Source organism: Cololabis saira, chromosome 1 (genome assembly GCF_033807715.1).
Source record: "Cololabis saira isolate AMF1-May2022 chromosome 1, fColSai1.1, whole genome shotgun sequence".
NCBI lineage: Eukaryota > Metazoa > Chordata > Actinopteri > Beloniformes > Belonidae > Cololabis > Cololabis saira.
In genome coordinates, this window is record NC_084587.1 from 13,016,124 (window position 1) to 13,039,901 (window position 23,778).

Genomic DNA, 23,778 nt, shown 5'->3' on the forward strand with positions numbered 1-23,778 from the left:
GGAAAATACTAGTAATAATACACTAGCGGTAATACATTTTCCTTTCAGTGAAAAACAACTCAACTGTAGTTGGTGCAAATCCCCATGCCAACATGCGCAGCTTCGTGCAATTACTGCTTTGTTGTCAACAAGGTAAGAGTGCTTTTATTCAAATCACATGTTCACAAACACACTATTGTTGGCTGTGCCAAACAGATTTTCCATGCTGTTCTCTTAAGAAAACATAGCTTTTACCATAAATGATGGTCATAATTGGCATACTCTGAGCTGAGAGTGAAAGGCTTTGATTCATGCTTACTAATATCACTACGTCCATTGTGAAGTTCATTCAGGTTTCACAATTAGGTGTCAGAAGAAAGTATATGCAAATACTTTCTCTACTCTTTTGGGGCTTCAAGTGGCTTGAATTTTGTATTATAGTCTATCTTTGCATGAACATTTAAACACTTTATAAGATTTGTCAGGTTAAGCCTACAACGTTTCTTTTATATCAAGCCTTAAAAAGTAAATGCATGATAAATGCCTGTCTTTGAGAAGTCAATGCGATGTTGCAACATAAACAATTCTCCATTTGTTGTTTTCAGTAATGCTGACATCACGCTTCTGAGTGGTGCTGACGCTTGAAACGAGATCCGTGCTCCATGGACGATTAATAGAACGGCAGCACAGCTATCACGTCTAAGCAGTGACAAGTGACATGGTTATGATGGGGGAAAAAATGACCTTAAGGTTCCATGAGATATTGCCAATGAACTTCGTCAATTAATCACTCTTATCAATCTAAATAAATCATGCAATAATGTAAGAGAATATTGCCTGAGATAGAATATAACGAGTAATGCGAGTAGTCCGTGGTGATGGAGTCGAAAGTCAGATGAGAGGCTCAGACAGATGGCTTTGTGAGGACATGGGACTCACCTAATGCTGTTTGCGACTTATCAGCTAACGGGGAGGGGAGCTGATTATGTCTCTCAATTATCCTGGCAGATGAAAGAAACCTGTGAAACAACAGATATACTGCCTCGCTAAATGGGCTCTAATGGGAGAGGCAGAAACTGGGGCGGGAAGGACGAGGGAGAAATGAGAAAAAAAACCCAGAAGGAGGGGTGGGGGCAGACCACAATCGCACGTCAGAAGGTGTTCTACTTTTGTTCGGTATGAAAGAAGGATTCGTGCTAGATTTGATTCCTTTGGACAGGTAATTTGTGAATTACTGACTTTGTTCTAATCTATGTTTTTGTTTTGCCCACCCTTAGTAATGGAGCGATTTCAAGGGGATTTGCTGAATTACACCAAAGACAAAAGGGTTTCTGTGATATACCGTAACAGCACTAAACTCTTTTATTCCCTGATTAGACTCCTTTTGAACACAGAATGAAACATGATAGAAGATGCAAGATTGTCTGAAGCTATGTAGTGTCATTTAAGTATGTTAAGAGTTCAAATATGTGTTTCTCATATAAGCATTTACAAGATTAATAAGGGAATTCTAAATATTCAGGCGTGTTAAAAAGAAAAAAGGCAATAAAATACAATGTGGTACCTACGTGCTCATAGGAACAATAAAAAGGTAAATCTCCATTTTGATTGTGAGAGTTTCAGGAGTAATTAGCAGTACTGTAAACTACAGTTATACTCTCAAGAGAATGATTTTCAGGAAACAGCCATCAGAATAGTAGTAGAGTATGAGGAGAGCTCTGCTTGGAGGAAAACAGGCAACAGAATATCATCATAAGGCCTTAAGCACGGGGGCGGGACTGATCATGCTTTGGACTTATGTTGCAGCCAGTTAAGATGCTGAATCATGGGTAACGGATGCTTTACTGACCTAAATATGAGATGGATTTTTTCCTCCTTATTGAATACGTCCCTTAATGTAGTCTTATATTTTTTGACCGCTATAAAACACCTGGACAGTAAAATCCACAGCTGGTGAAGGAGTGTCATCAACCTGAATGTGCTTGTTACAACTGTAGCTTTAAATATGATGTCGTAACAGTGCCAGGAGATTTGAGAGAGATGGTGAGCATCCCGGCTGAGTAGCTCAAAAGTAGTGCAAGTGAGAAAAGAAACAAGACTTTCTGATGCTCAAGTTCAAGATTAGGGTGATAAATTTTGCAGAACTGTCAAACAGCTTTCAAGCAGGGGAATAAATGTGTCACACAGTGTAGTGTAGGACAACTGCTAACCCAAATGAAATGCCTGAGAATAAACCAACAAAAACTTGTGCAAGTGCAAGTGTGTGCTTACAAAAAAGAAATGAAGGACTGGCACATCACTCGATTCCTCAACTACAAGCTTGGATAGCTGAGCGCAAGTTTAATGCCAGCATCAGCTGGTGCAGATAATCACTGAAGCACTACGGATTGTGTTGGTGTGGCAGAACAGGTCTAGCCCTTACGCTTTGGAGAGAGAAGAGAGAAGCTGCTGGCTTTTCATCACCATGTGATAAACTTACAGAAAGAGCATTCATACCTGGATCACAAAAAAAAATATTCTTGGAAAAGGTGAGGGCGGTCCAGAGTTGTTCCATCGTGGTATTTCAGTGGACTGCTGGAGTTTGCTTGCTACTGTTTTTTATATTTCTCGTATAGCATGAAAAGTATTTATTCATTATTCAACTGCGGTCGCCTAACTCTGTCAGACGGAGAAATATGGATGTTTTAAAAAGATACTTTATAGTGCGCAGAAAGGGAAAGGTGTCAGAGGCGCTCACAGTTGGTGTCAAGCACTTGTGTCAGAGGTAAGACACTTTTCAAAATGTGGAAACGTTTTCCAGTTAGGGTGTTTTGATAAGTCATAACTGAAATACGAAATGGAAAGCTAACATTGAATATTACTATGTGAGTATTCATGAATGTACAAAGGTACTTTACGAGAAAGTAGCTGCACATGTCAAAAGGTTCATAGCAAAAAGCTTCACGTAAGCACAGTCCAACAAGGGATAATATTCCTTTAAAAAAATACACATTATTCAAAATCGAAAAGATTTTCAACTGTGACTCTTCATGCTAGGCTGGCTCTGTGTGGAGCGCACTAACCTGTCTCGGACAGGAGCTTGATTGACTCCAGCACACGCTCAGTGTAGACCCCGGGTTCATAGTTTTCCATCTCAGCGTTAATGATGTGGACCACACGAGCAGCTCGGCCCCGAATGGCTCCGGCGGTTCGATCAAGAGTGTCCACATCTCCCTCTTGCAGAGCAATTACACATTTGTTGACATCTTCAAGAATATGGTTCTCTAGAAAAAGAAAAGAATGAATGCTAATTCAAAAACAGAGACGGGAGGCTTTTTCTTCTTGGCGGACGATGGTGACGTGTAAATCTTCTGACAAAAAAAAAAAAAAAAATTCTTTGTAAAAGGAAATTAATCATTTTTTTAGAGTGACAATTATATCAATCAAATCAAGTTATTCATGTCCAAACCTTTTCTTTTTTCCCAAGAATACCAGTTGGCAAATTTGCAAACTGGGAAAGATTTAAGGCACATTTTTTTCAAAACTGTAAAACAAAACAACATGGCTTTTACATTTGTAGGAAATGAAAAATGAACAGAGAAGTGAACATGTGACATTTCATAAAACACAAACATAAAATTATAAAATTAGCACACATCAAAAGGTTTTGGTTTTCCCTCCAAATTTTTGTTTTTTTCCCCTTATCTCCCTTTGCTTTTTTTTTTTTTTATTGCTGTGATACATGATTTGTTTAAATTTAGTTTCCATCATTTTCCTTCGACCAATCTGCAGTACTTTGTGCTGCAGTACCTGACACTGAGAGGAAGTCGTCCACAGAGGTGATGTCGTCCACCGCCTCCGTCAGGATGCGTACTTGCTTCTCCCACTGATCTTTGAAAACATCCATGTTATCCTGGGCCACCTTGCTCTGGGGGCGAGCAGCCAGGGTGAGCGCAGCGTTGATAACCTGGCATGGAACAAGGGTTCATGACGTAAACATGCTCTGCTATATGCACATATGTGATTGTTTAAAAAAAAAAAAGAAGAAAAAAAAGGCTCACTTATGTAGTTACAAGCCTCAAACATACTTGTGTGTCAGAAACAGCACACTTTTTGTTACAAACTTGAACAAATGTGTAAGTACCCTTGTAACTCATGAAAATAATGCTCTTTTACTCCTGCAGAGTGATTCAATTAAAAGTAATTGTCTCATGTGTACCTGCATGACCTCAGTATGTGATAGAATAACCCAATAAAAACAGAGAGGATTTATTGTTGAATTTACAAGTACAAAAATAGCCTGCACAGATGCGTCTATACAAATGATCATATATCACTGCCCGATTTTCATGTTTTTAACAGACCGTCTAACCTTGAACAACATAACTGATCATCAATATTCTTATCAGCTTTTCATTTGTTTAAAGCAGGACACTTGGCACCGTAGTTTGATATCACTGTGTTTACCAAACTCAACATGGAGACGAGGAAGGAGGTGACAGAGGAGCTCATAAAGAAAATTATAGATACGTATGTTAAAGGTAAAGGGTATGAGAGCGTCGCCAAGCAGGTGCGTGTTCCTGTGACTGACGTTATGAATATCTTTAAGACATATCAGGGCCATGGGACGATAGCCAACATCCCAGGATGTGCCTGGACAAGGACGTTGAGCCAAGGAAAACTCGCAAAGACATTCAAGTAGACCTTCAAGGTCAAAGTAAGTCGGTACTAAAAGAAAACAAGGACATTTTCTAAAGCACACGTTGAAAAGCCACATATGACTACGAAAATATATCGTTGACTGATGGGCAAAACTGCAGATGTTTGGAAAGTCATCTCAGCTCCGTCTTTGGAGATTGAAAAAAAAAAAAAGCTCTGCATCCACTGTGAAATATGCCGAAGGCTCGTTTTGTTTTGAGACTTCTATACTTTATCTAGGATGGAAGACAATATCAAGCCATGCATTCTTGTTCCTGCCATTTTAATTACATTTTTTGATTCAATAAAAGTAAATACATTAAAAAAATAATTCAAAAGCAAACCACGACTTAGGTCAATCTGGAAATTAAATATTTTATAGATGCTGTTAGATTTAGATTTTCTTTCAGGTAATACATATAAGTTCCTCATTTTCCTTGGAAAGGCACCAACACATTTGTCCACATCCGATCAACCACTCAACTCTTCAAAAGCAAGACTTCCATAGCAACTGTTTAAAGAAAGAAATATTTAACTTATGGATTCATTACCCTTGTGGGAACAGTGAAACTTTTTGTGGAATTGATTTAGTGCCTATTTTTGTCATAAGAAAGCATAAGACCCACAAATGGATCATGCCTGTACTTTATTTTATACAGGAAAGGCCTGCAAAGAAATAAGCTATCAGGCTTTAAATTCATAACATTGCCAAGATGATTAAATGGATTTGGTCTCTTCATGGAATTTACTGTCAATAAGAACCACCCTCGATGGTTATTTGTTATTTTAATTGGTTGTCAAGCTGTAAGATGGCAAGCTGTATCTAATATGAGCCTGTAACATGCTGCCAATAAATGCAAAGAGCCTCTCTTGACTCTGAGGTTATGATAGCAAACTATTGCAGGCTTAGTCTGTATCTGCATCTATTTGCAACCATAAAAGATACAGCACGCTCAATATATATACAGCTGACAGTATGAAATGAGGAGCAGCCTGCAAGTTACTGACAGAGGTGACTAATAGAGCATCAATAGCACAGTAGGTGACTCAGCTAAGAAACACAATCACTCTAAGCAGTGGCCTGTCGGTAGCTAGTATAGCAGAAAAGCTTAGTAAGTAATCCCCTAGACCAAACAAACATTTTATTAGTGTTAGTACTCTGACCACGCAAAATACCACAGGCTTTGTATGTACTTCAGTACACATGTGATGAAATCAAATGCATATCTGACAGCTGCAAGAATATCTGACACTTTAAGACTAACAAGATCATCACACAGAGAGAGCAACGTGATACTCATTTTCATGCTTTCATGAAGGATTAAAAGAATTTCTCTAATATTATATAATCATTTTCTGTTATTAAAATCCCGCTGATTTGAATGCAATAGGCTTAAAAGCAATAGACTTGTACCCTAAGAAAGGGCAGTATTAATCATGTCACTATGGCAACTGGCATTTGACTCCAAGCTCTATGATTTTTTTTTTCTGTTTTTTTTCCCCTCCCCATGTTCATCAGCACTTCTAGTCAGATTTATTTTTCAGTTAAATCACTCTTGACGCAGTGGAAGAGACACCATGATCTATGGCATGGCAATTGCTGAGTGTGTCTATATTTGTGTTTTTCTTTTTTCTTTTTGTTGAAATAAAGAATAAAGGGTCTGCGTTAAACCAGTGCTGAAAGGATGGAAAGATTCTCTCTCTTCCACCTCCGCTTTGTGACTGGGAAACGAGTAACAAAGTCTGTGTCTGGTATGTTTTGTAATAAAAAATCCGCCAAGAGGTATCATGAGATTCCCAAGTTTTATAAGTTGGGAGGTTGCAGCAGGTTTACATGGTGACGGCTGAGCATTAGTCTCACATGAGTCTGAATCTTAAATTCAGCCTCACGTCTGCACTTCTCTTCCCCGTTACTGTGTTGTCCCATGTGAGTAGGGCTCAACCTTAACCTTGGAAATAAAAGATCGATTTTAAGCTTCTCCTTTGCCTGCATTTTGAGAAGCTGTGCTACGAGTTCCTCCTACACATAATGTGCAACTCTTCCTCTGACTGGGCAAAACTACCTTTTATTCACTGCCATTTTACATCATTTCAATTCTTCAAAGATGAGAACAAAAACCTGTTATATGCAGATAGAAAAAAGAGAGTTCTGTATCAGGGATGAAACGGAATTTTTTTGGTTAAGTACTCACCTGTGGACATAGGCTGTCAATTTGAGTGGCAGCCATTCTTACCAACTTCACCCCCTCTTCGTTGTTGGAAATGGAGCAAGCCAGGTTGGCCACCTGAATAGAGCAAACATAATAGACACAATATTATGATCTGTTTTTTCACTCTTCCAATTTGATACATTTTGTCAGTCTAAATGAATCTACATACAGGACTGTCTCAGAAAATTAGAATATTGTTATAGTCCTTTATTTTCTGTAATGCAAAAATGTCATACATTCTGGATTCATTACAAATCAACTGAAATATTGCAAGCCTTTTATTATTTCAATATTGCTGATCATGGCTTACAGCTTAAGAAAACTCAAATATCCTATCTCAAAAAATTTGAATATTCTGGGAATCTTAATCTTAAACTGTAAGCCATAATCAGCAATATTAAAATAATAAAAGGCTTGCAATATTTCAGTTGATTTGTAATGAATCCAGAATGTATGACATTTTAGTTTTTTTAATTGCATTACAGAAAATAAAGAACTTTATCACAATATTCTAATTTTCTGAGACAGTCCTGTAGATTGTAAAGGCGATTTCACAATTGCACTATTTTGGTCGACCCAAACCAACCCTAGGTAAGAGTATGGTTGTCGTGGATCAGTATGAACACAGCAACCGCCCTCTGTTTTGCACTAAAACAGTCATGCTGAGACCTTTCAGATGGGGCGGTGTCAATGCGGTGATGAGGCGTGTAAAGGACCATATTGAGTCTTAATTTGCTTAGTTGATATATTTTTTCTTTATGATAATATGGGATTTGTTATGAGTGTAATGTCAGTTGGTTATTCTTTGAATGTGTCTTAAAATTGTGATTTCTTTCGTATGTATTGTATTTTGTATGTATTTAATATGATTTGTGTGTAAATTGACCGGAAATCCACCTGCATTATTGAAAAGGTCCGGTGGGCGGCCCCACGGCTTTGATCATCAGCTGGCTTTCATGGCAGCTGGCGTACAACTTAAAACTTCCCTGGGCCTTCCCTGAGTCTTCTTTGAAATCTGTGGTTCTGTCCCGGTCAGTCCATACATTCTTTATAATATTGATGGTGACGAACGGAAAATCACCTATTCGTCTATTCGTATGAGACGAAAGGAGTTCCTTTGTTCGCATTCCTTGGAGAGCGCAGCGAGGTACGATGTTTGTTTGTTTGTTTTCTTGTTGTTTTCTTAACATTTAGATATAGTTGTGTATGTTTTTAGCATTGTATAATTTAATTAGGATCAGTTTCATTCATGAGTTGTTTGTACGCGCTGTGGAAATTAGTTTTATGAATTGTTTGTATCCCTTTTTTTAATATATAGTTTTCACAGTGGTGTAAGGACTTATGAAAGAAAGTCGTCATGATTCTGGATGCGATCTCAATAAAGAAACCTTACGCATCAGTCGAGACTCTCTATTGTCTTCAATCCAAGGTCTGCTACAAGGCGTGTTTGTGGCCTGAAAGCTCCAGGACCTTGATTTGGCCCAGCTACGGGATGTACTCCACATGTTTGAGCTAATAAGCCTTATGTAGGCGGCTGGCTAGTGCATTGTGGGTCGTGAACAAGCACTTTGACAAACGAGGTAAAAGAAGGTGACACTAGCAGTTGTGGACAAACGACTTCCAGCCACAGTTGTGATTAATTTACAAACTGTATAGTCTGCATAAGCAACGCCGGCCAACTTTGGGTCAAAACGAGTAGAGTTGTTGTTGTCAGTCCTTGTTGTCATGGAAAAACTTTGCCTGTTGCCACGTTATATGAGAAATTGACCAAAATTAGAGTTAAATCTAATAATTGGTCACTTGTTGGAGTAAGATCAAACAATCAAATGAGAATTTTAAAATTATTATTAACTACAGACATTGAAAAATCCTCTTTTTTGGGGGGTTTATGATTTCCTGTGTTTTGCACAAAGCGATGTGCCAGTATCCATCCACTGAGCCTTGACAAGAAGTCGCACACACACGCCCACACACCCTCCTCTTGTTCCCTCATGAAGTAATCGCATTTCTCAACAGTATCACTGTCACTCAAAGTTAATTTTTATAACTTAAAACTCTTCATAATTGCAAACCATCACCATACAAATCAGATTTCAGCGTGAGCCCCGTCTTTGAAACTGAACCAGACACATGCCTGTTGGCAGCAATATGTGCCAGTCTGTATTAGCACTGCTAGTGCTTACATGTCACTGTGTGAGTGAAATGGGGGTAAATCAAATTTGTTTTAGAGGACTCTTGCTTAGAGCTCTGTCTCTTTACTCATGACAGCAATGAGCACATTGATGGATTACAGTCCTTTATGTGAAGCATGGCGTGTATGTGTTCAAAGTGGCGTGTTTGAGAGAGTGGAAGACAGAGTGTGATTGAGAGTCAGCGCTGCATAAACGTGAGGGGCTGTTTAAAGAGGATTTGTTTGAGAAGCATGCAAATCGTATTTCATAGTTCCATCCATTCAATTTACTGTTTTACCTTATGTAAACTTAAAGAGAAGTTTCTGGAATCTTTATCATGCTGCAACATTTTCCAAATTTCTATAAAGTAGTCCCAGTGCAAAAGAAAAAAAAATGGCCGATTTGAAATTGTGATAAAATGTTCCTTTGGCTTATTTCCTCCTTTAGTGGCCTTCCTTTTTTCATTTGTCCTAAATTTACACGTTAATGTGGCACTTTCATGGGCCGAAAAAGAAATTGCACTGAAAATTTCCTTGAAAGAGCTCTGATTTGACATGTTCTCCACCTCAGTGCTGTAACAGACTTTCAAGTGTTTTAAACACTTAATATTTATGGCTCAACTCAGAGTCTAACTGTACAACTCACGCAACAGAAAAGTGAGTTTTCAATCTGCCCTCTGACTTATGCGGCACTCGTGTGAGGCTAAGGACTCTCTGGGAGCTGGAAACACGCCAAACAGGCTGAGTCCGACTCCCGGTTACCCAACGCGGGGAGCGGGGCCAAGGCCAACGCTGCAGAATCCAGCCAGAACCACTAATTGGAATTATCCAAGGAAGCACTTCTCCTTCGGGTGTGTAACAATCTGCTTTCGTAACGAAAGGGAAAGAAGAACCCCAGACAGAAGGTCTGAGACCACGCCGTCCAAGTCTTATCGCTGCTGTGGTCGAGGAGGACGGAGAATAGGCAGCTCAAACACGTAGGCACGTGGGTGCATGTGAGAGAGGGAGAAATCTCTGCTGAATGACCATTCTTCATTTTAGCTTTGAACAAAGAACTATCGATTTTGTCCTTTAGCTCTGCCCTGGATAATCACTTCAATTCTAATTTGATGAAGGTTTCCATGGCAGTTGGAGATATGGGCATTCTCATATAAGCTATCTAAATCATTGAAATGGAACTGAGTGACTGGAAATGGCTCTGATAGTGTCTGGGTTGTTTTTTTCCCCCCTTCCTTTTATTACTTTAGCAATGGCATTGTTTAATAGAACCCATAATGTGCCATCAGGAAGCAGGGTTGACAGTAAAACAATAAATAACATCTTAGCAGCATCCCTTTGGTGATATTTAGAACTGACTGGAAACAAAGTTCAGCATATGTTGATCTTAATTTAATCTCAAGAATTTTCTTTGTAGCAACTCCTTAATGTAATGTGCAACGCTTCCAGATAAAATGATTTTTAATTTGTTCTTACAGACGGAACAGACACTGGAGGCTTCTTACGTCACAGTGTGCCTTTAACCATCCTATTTCTACAGCCATTTGCAGCAGTTTCACCACATAAATCCCGAGAGCACAATAAATAAGAACTAGCCGCGGTTAGGGGCTAACACCAGCCTTTGGTGTAGATAAGGAGCTGACTGTGGAGGTGACAGTTTAACCTGCCGGGATGTCAGACAGAAGTACCTTTTTAAATGAACACTTACTTGATGCTAGGATGATGTTTCTCATGGCCTAGGGCTGGGCGATATATCGAGATTTTAATATATATCGATATATTTTCAAACACGATATGGTACGAGACAATATCGTTTATATCGATTTATAAAAAAAAAAAAAAAAAAAAAAAAAAAAAAATTTTTTACATTTTTTTTTTTAAAATGATTTTGATATAGCTTATTTTGTGACAAATTGACTTGAATGTTTTATTTGAGATTTGCACAAATGTTTTGTTATTTGCACAACTGGCAACCTCAGTGGAAAAGTCTGCCTGTTACTGTCTACATTGTATTAATTGCACAGTGTATTTTAATTTAATTGTTATGCAGGAAAGGGATATTTGTTTTATTTTATTCAAGAAGCATTTTTATTCTATATATGCAGGCAGTTTATTTTTATTTCATTTGTTTTATACATTTTGATATTGTGCAGACCTCTGTTAATAAAGGAACCTGTGTGACATTTGGCACGAGGCTTTGTATTAAAACTGACTGTTTTTTTAAGGGTTTGCCTCAGAAAAAAATGAAGCTAACAGAGATGCTATGCTATAATGCTTTGGGGGAAACCCCAATTAAGGCACAGAAAAAATATCGAGATATATATCGAGTATCGCCATTTAGCTAGAAAATATCGGGATATGACTTTTGGTCCATATCGCCCAGCCCTATCATGGCCTAACATGCAGTTTTATCCATTTTAAAATGCACAAGACCACTAAACGCATTTTCCGCCTTTCTCTCACAAGCAGAGGAACGGGAAATAAATCAGTCTGTCAACATAAAGAGGGCAGAGACTGGAAAGGGGGAATACAGTATGTAAAATCTGAAAAAAAAATTACACGCCAGCCCCAGCTTGACTACTTCCATTTGTTTTAGTCACGATCCATCAGCTTCAAGCGGCGACTACATTCACAGTATGGAGCGGAGGTGACGGAGCGGGGTCGTGGTGGCCGGCGTGAGGTGAACAGGTGGTGGAGGTTGTTCCGGGGTCACGTCTACGGGGCGATTCAGAGCCGCGGGAAACCGACTGCCCGCTGTGACTGAACACAAAACCACGCCTTTGAAAATCAATCCCGCTTAAAGGGTGAGGTGCAGATTGCCTCGAGAGGAATGCCCACCAGGTCTGCAACAACATCAAAAGCCAGGCCAGACCTTGTAGCATATTAAACAAGGAAAGTGTGAAATAACAAGAACAAAGGCAGCAGTTTCAAACATGTACAGAATGATAATGACTCCGGTGCCTGTTCTACAATTGCTCTGTTGAAGGCGGCTCTGTACGGAAAATGATCTCCTACTGAGCGACACTGATGTGTTCAAGCCATATGGTAAAATAAAAAAAAGGCCCACCTAATATAGCTTTTCAATCAGGAAAGAAATCTTTTTTTAACCTTAATCTGTATGGCGAGACTACAACATGGAGTGTGTCACTTTGATTACAGGTTGCTGCTGGAATTCTCCCTCAGTTACCTTTCCCCGTCTACCCTGTCTGCCCACGCACTGTCGACTAAAAGACAAAGTGGACCTAAACTGAAAGCGACTCTAATGCACTTAGCACTTCTGACTACACTTCTTAAGTCGGAATGGAAATGAGTCACGTCCAGGAACATGTGGATGACTGAAAAAACCATCCCACCCTCCTCCACAAACTGCCTCCCCAGCAGCCCCCTGCAGAGCCCTGCAGAGCCCTGCTTCCACATAAACACAGCTATCAAAACACTGGTAATAGTTCCAATCGGAAGAGTTCACCCATGAGTTCATAATCTTGGAATCCACCAGAGGTGGACAGAGTACTCGACCCCAGTACTTGAGTAAGAGTACAAATACTACTGGTCAAAATTTACTCCGTTACAAGTAAAAGTAGCTCAGTCAAAATATTACTCGAGTAAGAGTAGAAAAGTACTTGCTTTTAAAGGTACTTAAGTATCCAAAAGTAAATGCTTTTAAATTTACTTTAAGTAAAAGTAAGAGTAAGAGTAAGAGTAAATTTCTTATTTTCCACATCAGTAAATTACTATATTTTTTCTAAATTAATTAAAGGATCTTTTAACTCTTGTTTCTGAGAATTAACTCTTTGAAACCAGCTGCACTGATGTGCTGCTTTTAGAACCACAATGTTATATAAAACCTGCAGAAACACCAAAAACAAATCAAATGAATGGGATCATAAGAGGACAGCAGATGATGCAGAGTTTATTAACAATCATGAACTGAAACCAAATTAACCTGCACCATCCAATTAAGTCTGGATCCCCCTCAAAGACCACTGCTTTACAAAAAACTACATCTCTGCTTTCAATAACTCAATGTTGAAGTCACTTAACTTTACATGAAGGACATGTACCAGTACAATATAGCAATATAGAGCGTAACAAACTGTCTCCCAATGTCTGTCTGAGAGCGTGCACTGTGATAGGTCTCCTCCTTTGACAAAAACAGCTTGTGTCCAATAGGATTTTAGTGAAGAAGAAAAAAGAGCAGACCTGAAAGTAACGAGTACTTTTCAGCCTTCCTAGAAATATACTCGAGTAAAAGTAAAAATATTTGTTTTGGAAATGTATTCAAGTAAGAGTAATAAGTACCAAAGAAATCTAATACTCAAGTAAAGTACAAATCCTCTGGATATGTACTTAAGTACAGTACTCAAGTAAATTTACTCCGTTACTGTCCACCACTGGAATCCACCCCTGTGTTGCTTCTAGTGTGGATGAGTCCAGCATGAAAATAAAGTTAAGTGAATATTAAACACCTTTTTGTAATGCAAAGCTTTACGTCAACATGTATCACCAGCCGGTGTTCAAAGACAACGAAAACGGAACGCCGAACAGTATTAAAATAAATGCAAATGAAAAAAGTAATTACCAAACCACCTACAGTAAATTTAAAACAATAATGAGGTACACTCCGGTTTAAAAATAGAGTGCCTTTTATACTTAGCTGCTTAAGATCAAGGTGATGACACTCACAATGACCCCTTGATGGCAACATGGAAGTTCAACGACCTAATTCGATACGCTCCGCGAGTCCTTAACAAAGCTGCTACCAGGTCAGCACGAGCAATTGTACGCATCCCCTTTGACCGAACCTTTACGACGGGAACATGGAGGTGAGGTGGCGACGTACAACCGGGGTATAGGAAATGAGACAGCCCCGCTCTGCAACACGGGGATAATGGTTACATGCCATGACGCGCTGCAAAATGACTTCCACATTAATTACCCTGCAATGTGTTTAAAGCTTTTCCTCAGAGCCTTAGATGATTAAGCCCGTCTGTCGATGGCACTGCTTTTAATAAGAGCGCTACTGTGTTCTGTCTCTGTTCTGGTTGTAAGAATTGGGGGTTCAGATCTTGTATTAATGTTTTGATCTTTTTCGTTTTATAAGCAATACCGTCTTAAGTGTGTGCAGATCATATATCAATAACATTTTTACGGCCAAAATAAAGACTAAGATGTTCTGTTTAATCTTATCTTGATTATGACTGTGCTTATTAAAAAAATAAGTTAAATATAATACATTATGAGATGAAAACTTAATGCCACTTTAAAAAGAAATAACCCAAAGACACAAAATAAAAAAAAGATTGCCTTTAAATTTAGGGTAGAAAAGGTTCAGACTGTCTGCAGTTTTATAGCCATAAATTAAGGAAGGTGTTTTGAACAAAATAATTGAGATGAGACCGATCCGGTCCAATCTCAGTACCTGGAGCTGATAATGAACTAATTCATTAAAAAACAAGTGGTTTGCTACATCTCTCAAAAAGTGTAATAGCAGAATCTGATGTGCTGGGAATACGACCATGTTTGTTTGTCGAGCTCACAGGAGACGCCATTCAAAGAAGATGCAAAGGATGCTGCAGAAATCGCTCTGTTTATAACGCAAGGAGGCTGATCCATAATGGAGACTGTTTTTGCATTTAAATCAACGCTAATCATATGCATACGCCACACTGGCAAACCTGTGGAAAGCATCATACGGGCAGCAGAAAAACATAAGAAGCAGCAGCTGTTATCACCGTACACTTGCTTGCCTTGAATTCCCAGCAGAATTACCTGCTGTATTCACAAGGCCTCGTTTGGAGATTAACCCGATGTAATCAAGCCGGAAAAAGTCCAGTCCATTTGATGAGGGCATTTCCTTTTTTACAAACCCCCCCCTTCTGGAAAATGTGCTGAAAATTTCAGGCTGCAGTAGCGCGAAAGTACTGCGTTTAAAGCAGGCTGCTACTTGTTGAGGGCTTAGGCCCAATCTCAATTCTCCCCCTACTTTTCTTCACTCGCCCTTCTTTTCTTCCCTAACCCCTTAAAAAGAAGGGGGAGATTTTAGGGCACTTGAGATCTAGGGCATTGGCACAGGTGCCTGTCCCATTTCTCCTACTCCCCCTCGTTTTCATTCCTAACCTGAACAGGAAGCTGAGAGCCAAAAGCTGTTTTAATTTCAGCTGTAGCGCTGTTAATATGGCACTTTATTAAGTTTTAATATTTTTTCAGGCATAAAGGTAACCTTAAGATCCGCAACCGGGGCTCAGTTTATCCAAATAACGCCTGTTAAGAAATTTGACCCGATGTTTTCGGAGATGAGAAGAGCCGCCGCCCCCGGGGAGCAGCCTCGGCTCACAGCCCGAGAAGAGACGTATCCGCCGGGTCAAGCTGCTCCGTCGTCCCGGGAGAGAAACTCTCTCTGGGACGCTGCTCTATTGAGAATTATGCTGGCTGAAATAAATCATTTAGGAAGATGTTGGTTTAATAGATGAAATCTAACAGTTGTAGCTACGCCTGTTAAGAAAGTTGCTCCGAAATTTAGAGATTTCTGTCTGCCGGCTCCGGAGTTTGGGTCCGCGTTAAATAGACGCAGCCTATGGCGTAGCTTACGTAACCTACGGCGTCGCTTTCGTAACCTACGCTTACGTAGGTTACGTAACCATATTCCGGCGCGATCTTAGCGAACAACGGACAAAAAAGGGATTATGTACATTCACTGAGTGAATATTATGAAAGTAAAATATTGGTTTGCGCCGAGAAATGTAATCAAAATGCATTTTTATGCAGAAACTAACTCAAAATATTGATTTTATTCCCAAAAAAATAAGAAATGTCCGCCATGTTTTTTTTTTTGATTCAGTCCGCAAATGACGACGAAAAGCATTCTGGGAAATTTTCATACCCCCTCGCTCGCCAAGTGAGCATCTGCAAACCCTCGATTTGAAGGGGCTATTCTCAGCCCCTAGCCCTCGTTATGCCCCCTCCCCCTAGGTGAAAAGAGGAATTGGGACACCACTACCTTCACGGGAACGCGCAAAAGTTAGGGTTAGGGAAGAAAAGGAGGGCGAGGGGGAGTATTGGGACGCAGCCTTAATCTCTGTAGCAGTTCTATGGCTCATGCATGAGACCATCGTTTTAACCCAATCAACTCCAGGCCGTCTTTTAGTAGTACTAACACACGAAAAGAAAAAAAAAAGAAAAAATACAACCCGTGAGATCCATTATCACACCTGAGAAAGCAACTTGCTGCTGCATCAGAGTAGCAGAATTCAAGTCCTAATAGTACAGAGCCAAAACTAAAGTGAAGCCTAAAAGGAAGCCCTTCAAGGATTTCTCAGATCTTTTTGTCTCACGAGGAGCACATTTGACCATGTCTTTTTGATGTGAGAGGCTTTGTAGCCAAAGAGTGCTCTTTATTCAGCTAAAAAAAAATTTAGTTCGGGCTCATGCAACCCAGAAATCAGGAGCTCTGACAGCACAGAAGGAAAGTGACTCATTGTATAAACATCACAACATTGTCATATAGTCACTTTTCAAACAGTTGTAAGCTGCTGTGTGCTTATGAGGACTGTATAAATGAGCCCTTAAATATATAGCATAATGGGAGGGACTGAAAATAACTTGTAAAGAAACTGAGAGAAGACATTGATTATATCTGAGTGGTAGTTGCTAAAGGGAAGTTTTGACCCAGAATAACCAACAATAAAGGCACAGGTTCAAGAAGTTATCTTTTACCTTTTCTATTTCACTGAGAAAACTAAAATTGCACCTGCATTGCATTCTCTTTTTTCTTTCCGTGTTGGTTTAGGGGATTTTGAATCAAAGCTGTGCCTGAACACTGCAGAAAACAGAATAGCCATTGCAATCACGTCACTGTCTCCTTGACAACCATGAGCTTGCATGAAAGGGTGACAGTGTGATTTACAGTGGTCATTTCTGGAGCGACGCCGGATGTTTGACTATTCCTGCTAATACCATGGCTGGCTCCTGGATAATTTGGTGCAGGCTCCCGGGGAGGTGGGATATCATAAAACAACAGGGGAGGATGACAGCCCCGTTAAGACAAGTACAAACACATGCACGCGGCTGCAGAGGCACACGGATACACGGAAAGCGAAAGGAGAGTGAAGGCACCTGATGTAATACAAAAGAATACGCTGGCAATCTGTTTGCAGCAGGCTTGTTCATCCTTTTATAAATGTCATGGGACCAATGGGTTTTTATGTGACCGCATACACAGAGGTTTGATAATGTGATTCGTATTTACACTGAAATTTGAATGCCTATATGACAAAGAATCAGAGAGGACAGAATGGGCACCTAGAGATAAATATCCACAATATAAAATTTGATTGAGCGCAACAAGGGACAGAGATAGGTAATTGAAAGCAATATAAACTAATCAAATCATGAGCCTGGACATGCTGTAGAGGAGTGCCTTACTGCTCGGCTTCAGTTTAGTCTTTGGTATTATCTTGTTCACATGGATTGGAATGACAAGGCTTTAAGGTGAAAAGGGAGAGGAGAACACATGCCTGACTCCCTTTGCCTTAGGCGTAGAACAACTGCTCTATTCACTTTTTGTATCGGTCTTGGTTTCTTTCCGTTTTGCTGTCCTTATATCTAAGCGAGGGTAGGCTAATGTCATGGTAGTACATGGGTACAGGTACTCGCAGATACTTTTTTCTGGGACATGTGCCCTGACATTGATCAGCTCTGACTTTGTCAAATTACACACAGGAGTTTTATAAAGCTGTTAGTAATTTAAACCACAGTACCACGGACAGTGACGTTTTTACTTGAAGATATCAATGTGGTTTAATTCAAAATACAAAATTAGTAACCTAATCTGGATTTCTACAGACTTGATCATGTTGCATTCAGCGGTGTGCACGCAGCAGACTATATACTGGCACATGTTGTGCCTTGCACCACATTACAAACCAGAGTGTTTGAAAACACGGGCTGTAGCGAAGCTGTCTGGGTCTGCGTAGTTTGGTGCATCATGTGTGCTGGTGTGCACAGATGCGGTGCAAGGTTTCAAATAGTCTTTTGTGTCATTCACAACACAATCAGAGTGATGGAGACGAGAGGAGATTATTCTGTAGTAGCTGTCTGTTAACTAACAGTTAATATCTCTGGACCATGGACTGAATTGGGACACTGGGGGAGACAGCTGCCCGAAAACCAGTAGCACAAGGAGTCCTAAAACGTTCACATGGCACCTCCACATAACACCTCTGCAACAACAGCACAGCAAGTTCACCGCCATCCATTTGAGTTTGTTTTACATATTTGCTATTTATGGACGTTGCCATAGAAACCAGGTGGATCATGTCAGCAAGCACAAACAGACCACATCTGATCACTAGCAATACACAATGCAAAGGGTCAGATGGAAAGATTGAATTTTGATCGGATATGTTTAAAATGGGCTGGCGGAGTAAGCATAGCCCGTCTGGTTCCGTCTGAGCTACTCGCACACTGACCGGCTAAGATAACTGACTGACTTTCTTATTTTGGTAAAGTCTGCCACAATAACTGTTATTCCAAAAAGGAGCTGGGCTCTACTTTAAATTTAATATTCAATAATAAGCAGCGAGAAGACTTTTTTTTTATCAGACATTACCTTTTGGGAATGCCATTTTTATTCAATGGGTGTACGCAAGTTTTTGTTTTGTTTTTAATTGTTGAGTGAACCAACACATTGCTGAGAATATTTCATTTCATTTATTGATTCATTCCAGACATGTCAAAACCATTGTATAAAGAGCATATCAATGTTAACACTAGTATGAATCTATGTATCTATATATAAATACATGTAAATACATTTACCCCTTGTAAATAAATCTATGAAATAAAGTTATACCCAATGTGCACATACCCATCTATATATACATACCAATATACATGCACACACATAAAAATACACGTAACATAAATCCTGTTAAAAATTGAATAAAAACAATAATAAATAGAATATTTAACAACGCACCCCCCAATAATCTATCATATCTACCGCATTCTGCTGCACCTCTCACTTTAAAAAAAAATGTATATTTGTTATTAGGTGCCACATTGTTTATTTACTGTACATTTGTTATTTACTGTTGCTACTTTTAAATCTGGGTACAGTGAGCGATATAACCGGAGTCAAATTCCTTGTCGGGCAATGTTCAAACTTGGCCAATAAAGCTGATTCTGATTCTGTTTTAGAATATTAGAAAAATTATGTCTAAGTGAATTCACCAGACTGCATTTCCCACCATATTAAATAAGAATCAAATTTCACCTTCAGACACACTTTACTTTTACTTTTAAGACTGCTTCTCCGTCAGCCCACAGAGGGAGTGAGGACGATCGGGAAAGGCGATCAGAGAGCAGCAACAGAAAGTTGAACAAAGGGTGAGGTGAGGGGCCAGGTAAGGACATGGACGGAGATAATTACGATGCCAAGACATGTTCTGTTTCATCCCCATTCACTGGAGCAGACCTCCTGGTGATTACACATCTCTAAGCAACGTACTGAAGTAATATTTCAAATTGCATGAAGTCTGTGGTTCACTTTCAAGTTCAAGATTTTATTTTCCGTGTTGAACGAAGCAAGAGTAGAACGTTGAAGGAGGAAAGACAAGGAGATGGAGCAATTGTCATGACATAAAAAAGAAAAAAAGAGGTGAAAGATGAAACATATCACAACTCCAAGATGAAATTGAAAAAGTTGTCCAGACAAATATCTTTAACTGACATTTTTAACTTTACTTGCGATTCCAGCAGCAGGTATATATAGAAAGCAAGACGGGGCTTGGGTATCTGCGATCATCTAACATATTGTATTACACATTTCACACATGTGCAGGCCTAAACATGGAAGAGAAGTGATTTGAGTAAGCTCTACTGGGACCGTGTCCCAGTAGAGCGCCATGTTTAGCAACACCTCTGCACTCAGGGGTAGACGGTGAGTGTTCATGCCATGTACACAAGAGAACATCAGTCGGGCTGCTGGTACAGTTCCTTTTCCTAATCTTTTCTGCCATTTGGTCAAGCTGTAGTCACCTCTCACAAGTCCTCTGCACTCCCCCCTAAAAAACACAGCTAAGCCTGTTTTAACTGAAGTACTGATTTCTCTTTGCTTCTCCCCTCTCTCTCCCACCCACTCTTCGTTTCAAGGAGTGCTAGCCAAGCAGCCGGGCTTGGCACCAAAACATAATTATGAAAATGGACCTCTGGGTTGTTTCTTTTAATCTATCCGTACATTCCAACAGTCCCTCTGCAACAGAAGCTATTTAAAAACGGTTTCAGGGGAATTGAAATGTTTAACCCACTGTACTGTAAAGAATGGTTTAGTTATTGGTGTCATGACATAATTTGGTGTCTAAGTCGGATATAAGCCAGGCATCGCCACCTCTAGCCAAAGTTATTTGGAAATACCTGAACAGATATTGTACGGACTAAAGTCCAACTACAAAAGAAGTGGGATAAGTCAGTGCTTGGTAGTTTTTAAGTGCGGCATTTGAGTGTGATTGAGGAACCACAGTTTCCAAAGTGCTCATTTATCCAAGGTGGTAGCATGGTGCATCAGTGGGCCTGTATACTTGCTGGGAATTGATCATTCAAAAACCGTATTAACAAGTGTGAAGAGAGCATAGTATTTTCACTCACAACTGGATTTTCAGTTGGATCTGAAGGAAATATAATCCCGTAGACAAATCTCAGACAAAATGTGAACACAGCAAGACCTTGACATTTCTTCACATCACATGCGTCTGCCTTCTCACATCTATCTGAGGCACAAGAGAAGCATGATTAGTCCTTTTGGATAATAGATGCACACGGCTCGAAAGGTCACCGGTTGTCATTCCTTAATGCCTCAACCTTTCAACTGGGGTACAGCTGAAGGGAGGTTATGATTTAAAAAAATAATAAAATCAATAATTACTCAGTCTTTATCATGCACACGAAAGGCATGAGAAAAAAAAAATGGAAACATGTCAACTAATGAGCCATATAAAAAACGTTTTTAAGTCCATGTGTTCACATAATAAAGACGAGAAGAAGAAGAAAAACAAAACCGAGAAAAAGTAATAAAATGAGCCATTTTCTCAGCACATAATTTTCCAACCTATTTTGCTTAAGGTAACAATAAAATAAATAAAAGCAAGTCTTTATGAAAGCTATTTAAACACAACAAACGAGTCCCTTGGTGATTCCAAACACATCGCAAAGAAAGATGTATGCTTTGGGTTTAAATCTGCCAGTGGAAATGTCACACTGATGCGTGTGCTTTTGAATCACTGCTCGTGTGATTTTCTCCCAGGTGAAAAATAAAGAAGTGTGAGGACGTGAAAGGCCATCATGTCCATGTCTGTATGCAGAATCAAGAACGCAATTAAAACAGGCGTCATCAAGACGGTCAATGGTCCTTTTCCATTATGGTTTCAGGACTAACACGTCATGTGGAATGAGGTGTTATGAGTGCAGTTTCTGTGATAACACTGTGTACATCCCAGCGTTACTGTGACTCGGTGGGGTTGCTTGTCCTCCAAATGGAGGGCCCCCAGTTCCATCCCTGTCCCCGCCATGTATTGAAGTGCCATTAGGTAAGACGCTGAATGGTGCGAGTCAAGTAGATACAGAGCACTATGTACTGCACTTAGAGAGCATATATAAAACTTAATAACACACTGCAAAAATGCTCTTTTAAAAAGGTGCAGCACACTTACCAATTACTATGTCAGGACAGTCTGCATTTATCTCAGCTACAATGATGCATCCAAGTGTTTCTGTCCTGATCAATTTCTTATTTTTCACTTCATGCACGCAGAGCTCGGTTAAAGTAAGGCGAAACAACTCATTGTAAACATCTCATTTTGCATTTTGAAGACAATATTTTGAGTGCAGAATCTCAGTGGTGCTGAAAATCCATTTTTGATTTTGGGTCTGATGTCTGTGAAAACAGAGTATGATAGCTAGAACCTGGCATACTAGTGGGAAGAGGAAATCCATCCTAATGATCGTGAATGCCAAATTCACATCAGTACAGGCATTCGATGCGCTGATTTTAATAGTTCCATTAAACGGTGAGAGATAACATTTGCCCTGGATGACCTATTGATGTGCACTCGGGAACTGTACTAGGTAATTTTTTGTACAAAGCGATTATAAACAACGCATTAAACTTGTAGTTAAACTTCAGGAATCTTACTCTGCTATTACTGTTGCTCCTTGGGGGGGAGCAACAGTTATTTAACCTTAAATGTTAAATAACATTTAAGGTTATTTCGACAATTTGGTCTCTCTGATGAATCTTAATGACTTGAAACAATATCTAAACCATTTTTATTCTCACCCCCCGACCACTAAAAAAAAAGTAGCCATGTAACTAATGTTATTTATGATGGGTTAAAAAAAAAAAAAAAAAAAGCATATAAGCTTAATATTTCTAAATAAATGAGCTGAAGTCTTCTATTCGAGGCAGAGGGAGATCTTAAACTCAGCTATGAATTTTCTTGACATGGCTCAATTTTTTGGAGCAAAAGTGCAGTGAATGTTTAAAGGTGAAATTTTCTCATCTGTGATAAAACCTGTGCCGATTTAAAGGCAACATCTTTAAGCCCCATTGCAGATAAATAACAGGGATGGATGGATTTTTAGAGGACTGAAAATGAACAATAAAAAAAAAAAACGAACGAGAAAATGTAAGACAAGGCTACTCTTTGTGATTTCTTATTTTGCAGTAAGTAACAAGAGAGTTGAGATCTTAGGGTGAAAGAACACTTGAACGGCTTCATTAAAGTTGCACCTTAGTTGTCAAAGCTTCATGCTGAAAATACACCCTTGCTTAGAAATATAAGAGCAACACTATAGTTTGGCATCGTGTCAGCTGAAAGAGCCAATCAACCAGGCACAGTAAAAAAGAAAAAATCATTTCAATGTTTCTGTGAACACTTACAGCTCTGTTTGCTAAACTGAGGGTGTCTAGTTGAACATATTTTAGAAGCCAACAATCAGCTGCTGGAAACATCGGGGAAGTCTGTGAATGTCTGTCACTGTTGTATTTTCTGATGAGTGATGCACCATCTGCACTATTGGGCCTTCTCAAGATTTTCTCTACCCTTTTTTTTTTTTTTAAGCCAAGTCAACATGTTAAATTGGTCTGTGAGAGAAGGCGATTGCCCTGATTGGCTGTTAAGTCTATATGTTAATGTGGCAGTTACATTTAAAAGCTTAACAAAATCATAAACGTACAAAGTAATCCATTTTGAATTAGTTAAAATTGAAATATATATGTTTTTGAGTCTTAATTACACAGAAAGAGCTAACTGAGGGAGATCTAACCTACTGGAAACTAAACTATTAACAACCCAAATTTATTCAGACATTATTTTGTTCACATTTTTCATCTTGGGCCCGATGCTACAGATGTACATCCTAGTTTGCAGTGTGTTCCAGTTCAATTTTCTGCCCGAGGCAGGCGATATCAGGCAACAGAGTAACGAGACATTTTGTTGTCGATGTTAGTAGCGTTGGTTTGGTGTGAAAACACCTTTAAGGTAGCGTAGCTAGCCATCCATTCACTTCATAAAAATTCCCTTTTATGAGATGGGTCTGGTCCCCTTCCCTGTCACTGCCTTTTACAGCGGTATACGACACACTGAACCCGTCACAAATGGGTGGGATTTATGTGATGATTCATACAGTAGTGGCTCTAGTAAGTAAGAGCCTCTATTCAAAACCACCAAAAAGGGCTTCATATTTGTTAAC

At 39.4% G+C, this 23,778-nt stretch overlaps 1 protein-coding gene across 2 annotated transcripts in view; it reads right to left on the reverse strand.

The window, feature by feature from the left end:
• ctnna2 (catenin (cadherin-associated protein), alpha 2) overlaps window positions 1–23,778 on the reverse strand; it is a 375,232-nt gene that overhangs the window by 55,627 nt on the left and 295,827 nt on the right. For both annotated transcript variants that reach the window (XM_061741302.1, XM_061741389.1), the window contains exons 10-12: window positions 6,849–6,941; window positions 3,769–3,925; window positions 3,042–3,242 (exon numbers count right to left, since the gene is read on the reverse strand). In XM_061741302.1, the coding sequence (XP_061597286.1) occupies window positions 3,042–3,242; window positions 3,769–3,925; window positions 6,849–6,941 (451 nt within the window). The remainder of the gene's footprint in view (window positions 1–3,041; window positions 3,243–3,768; window positions 3,926–6,848; window positions 6,942–23,778) is intronic.